Here is a 4,146-nt window from a genome sequence, read left to right on the forward strand (position 1 = left end):
CGTGTACATGTACATGTACATATACATAAGACATATATATAAATATATAAATATATATATACAATATATACATGTATACATTTATACATATATATATATATATATACATTTATACATATATATATATATATATATATGTCATTTTATTTGTGTACATTTTTTTTTTACAATGGCCCACCATGGAAACCCTCGTCATCAATTAATTGCACATCTGCAGCAACAGCCACACATCCCCACTGACTACCCCCCTAGAATTACCGTACCAAGCCCTCTCAATTAAGAGAACTTGTTTCATTCAGATCTGTAACAACACATTCGTTCAATATATCCTCGTTCAAGACCACACACCCAACTTCACTCGCATGCCATGAAATGTTTTGAACCTTACCTTTGGTACGTAGTACTCAGCATGTACTAGACTAGCATGTAACGTTTTAACGCATACCTTAAGCACTTAGTACTCTGCATGTGCTATACTATCATGTAACGTTTTAACGCATACCTCAGGCACTTAACGCACAAAAAGGGTCCAGCCCACAGTAATCTCACCACAAGGCCAGCAATAACTCTACTCGCCCAGCCACACGCTATAAATACTTCACATAGCATAGGTACACACAACAGGGTCCAGTCCATAGCTATCTCATAATAAGGCCACCGATAGTTAGTCTAGTCTTCATGCACTATACAAGTAACACTTACCTCGGATACTTCGTATTCTTTCTAGTCTTCATGCACTATACCTACCAGTAACACTTGCCTCGGATACTTCGTATTCTTTCTAGTCTTCATGCACTATACCAGTAACACTTACCTCGGATACTTCGTATTCTTCATATAGTCGCGTGGCTCAGCTACAACGCCGTACGCTATTCTGCGATCGGCCCGGCCGCTCTCGACCAGGAACTGCATCTCCTCCATCGAGACATATCTGGTAGAAACACAGAATAACCCAAGATTAGTCTTATTATATAAAGCTTTATTATATATATATATATATATATATTGTATGTACCATTGGTACAAGCTTCGTCTTCCTGTACAACATAAACACACACACAGCCACGCAGACAACCATCTCGAACGCCATCAAGGTTCCACGCCAGTCCTCCTTAGCAACATGCCTGTACAATACAATACAATACAATACTATATTATACAATACAATACAATACAATACAAACACACACACACATGTATATATATATAAATATATACAAGTCTTCTAACCCACCTCACCTGTGTGGTAGTTCGTTGAACACTTCCTGCGCTCCCTTGGACACGGCACCGTTTCCGGTGAACACGCACACAAACGGCATCATAGGCGCAGGTACACCGTTCTTCGCAATCTCGTTACCCAAAGCTCGCACCGCCCCGCGCAATGACCCAAGATCAGGGTAGTTGCGCGCCAAGCCTATGTACAGGAAGGGGGTGTGGTAACCCATACCTGCAGTGTATATATATATATATATATATATATGTAAATATGTATTAATATATATATATATTCTCGAACTTGTTATGCGATGCCAATAAAGCTACACATGTATACACAAACATAGATGTGGATTCGTCCATATACATGCCCACAAGTGATCGTGCGTGATGTCTTGTCCAGTATTTTAGACGTGTCAGACTATACCCACTCCCTGCAATACATAACTGTCTATGCAAGTGGTGCGCATAGTGCATCAGCGTATACAAGTGGACAAGAGTGAAGACACCAGGAGTGACCATAAGAGAGACTACACTACCCACCCCGCACCGCTGTACGTACACACTGTACGCCCGTTGTTGGATGTGGAGGGGTGGTGGGTCCCAGGTATAAGACCATCTTGTGGTGGATGTTATACCTACCAAACAGCGCACGCACGCTTTGCCTACCCACTGGGTTTAAAGCACACCGTGGAACTGGATTAAGTACAGGTGACCAATAACAAGCCAGCAAGAGTGGTAGGAAGGGGGTGAGGGGTTGTACTTTGGGGGGGGGTTCAGATAGTAACAGAGGAGAGGCTTCCACCGCTTCGCATGTATGTAGAGATCACGCATTTCTTTATACCATGGTTAGAGAATATCTACCTGCATACTTACATAGATACTAAACGTAATCCCCCCCCCTACATATATACATACCTCTTACTTACATAGTTACAGAACATCTATCTCCGTACATACATAGCTACGGAAAATATATCCACCTGAGTACATACCTTTATAAGATAATATCTACCCGCCATCTTATATGGATGCACATCTTGCTAATGCCAGTTGTTGATTCATCACATTGAGGCCGCGTTTGACATACAGTTGAGTGTCGCGTGCTGTGTTCAGCTGGGCGTCTACTGTATGCGCACCTACCCGATGGACACACATACACACATACATACATACATGCAAGCATCCATGCATGCACACGTACGTACATACATACATACATACATACATACATAGAGAACTAAGTGTGGCGTGTAGTGTTTATCTGTGTGTGTGCACATACCTAGTAGCTTGTTGCCCAGTCCATTCAGGACATCCATCATCCCCGCCACCCCCGCGAAACGGCCGAACTTGACAATCCTCTCACCCCTGTGTGTATGCACATACAGAACACACACATGAGTGCCACCGAGTAAGCCATGAATAGTACTGTAAAGGGTCTTACAAGGAGGTTACTGGTATTGTATTAAATATACCTTCCCAGAAGTTACTCGTAGTATATTAGTAGGCATCAGTTTACAAGGAGGATACTGGTATTGTATTAAATATACTTACCCAGTAGTTACTCGTAGCATATTAGTAGGCACTAGTGGGGCTGTTCGGACATGTAGATGGCAGCGATGCCTCGTTTAACGGCAACATCAGAGGCAGCAGCCAGCACGCAGGACATAGAACCCCAACGATGACGCAACGTATATTCAATACGTATACACGTATATGCAATATTATAAGCAGGTGTATTCACTAAATAAGTTCATATATCCCATACACATGCTCATGTACCTCATGCATATGCTCATATACTCAATGCAGATGCCCGTACACTAACCATACATGCATGCCATTCCCATACATATGCTCATATAGCTAATATCACGTATATCCACCACATACGCACAACTAATTCACTGCAGTACTCTTATACTCACTACATAGACTCGCATACTTTCAACCAATACAAATGTACCACACCCTAAAGCCCTTTTGTTATAACCCAACCCCAAACCCAGGTGTCCACGTACCTGTCGTTGGTCATGCGCTCGTAGTCGATCAGTCGGATTTTCCGCGCCAGTATAGCGTCCAGCATGCCCATGTTGTACTCTTGTGCCTGTACCATGAACAAGAGATGCAGGGTTTGAGTGACGTCGTGATTAACACCCCAAACAAAGATATATGTACATATTTATGAATATATATATATATATATATATATATATATACGTACGTACATATATACATATATATATAAATATATATTACATATATATATATATATATGAATATATATAGGTACATATGAATATATACATGTACATTTGTAGATATACATGTACATATGAATATATACATGCACATATGAAATAAACATGTACATATGAATATATATAGGTACATATGGATATATACATGTCTATATGAATGCATACAGTACGTAAGAATATATACATGTGCATATGTGTATAAAGGTATAGCACTGAGTACGTACAATAGCTATTCATTGACTTCGACAGTGATATTTTATCGTCCTGTACCACTGCGTGCATGCCCACCTTAACCCCACCTTTAGCCTACCGTACACATTCCTTACACCTACCGTACGCATTCCTTACACCCACCTATGCCTACCATAAGCCTACCGTAAGCCTACCTTGAATGTATGACTGAAAAAGAAGTGCGTGCGGTCGTCCATGAGCTCGTCTACGGGAATCTCCTTGACACCCAAGATAGTCGCAGCAGGAGATAGATCATCCGTCAAAATAGCGCCCACCTAGGTGTGGACGAAAGGGAAGGCTCAGTACCAGGGCGTGTATATAGCTCCAGCAGTATGATAGGTTTATCCCCACACGGTTAGATAATATATATATATATATATATATATGTATATAACTATACATAACTATATATAACTATATATAACTATTTATAACTATA

At 40.8% G+C, this 4,146-nt stretch overlaps 1 protein-coding gene across 1 annotated transcript; it reads right to left on the reverse strand.

The window, feature by feature from the left end:
* Positions 1 to 810: 810 nt before the first annotated feature.
* SARC_06866 (hypothetical protein) lies at positions 811 to 3,817 on the reverse strand (the record flags this gene model as incomplete). The annotated part of the gene is made up of 5 exons (XM_014299214.1): positions 811 to 931; positions 1,240 to 1,414; positions 2,498 to 2,583; positions 3,237 to 3,322; positions 3,809 to 3,817. The coding sequence occupies 5 exons, from the start codon at positions 3,815 to 3,817 to the stop codon at positions 811 to 813; spliced, it is 477 nt and encodes a 158-aa protein (XP_014154689.1).
* Positions 3,818 to 4,146: the final 329 nt, after the last annotated feature.

This window comes from Sphaeroforma arctica, assembly GCF_001186125.1.
Source record: "Sphaeroforma arctica JP610 unplaced genomic scaffold supercont1.512, whole genome shotgun sequence".
NCBI classification, from domain to species: domain Eukaryota; class Ichthyosporea; order Ichthyophonida; genus Sphaeroforma; species Sphaeroforma arctica.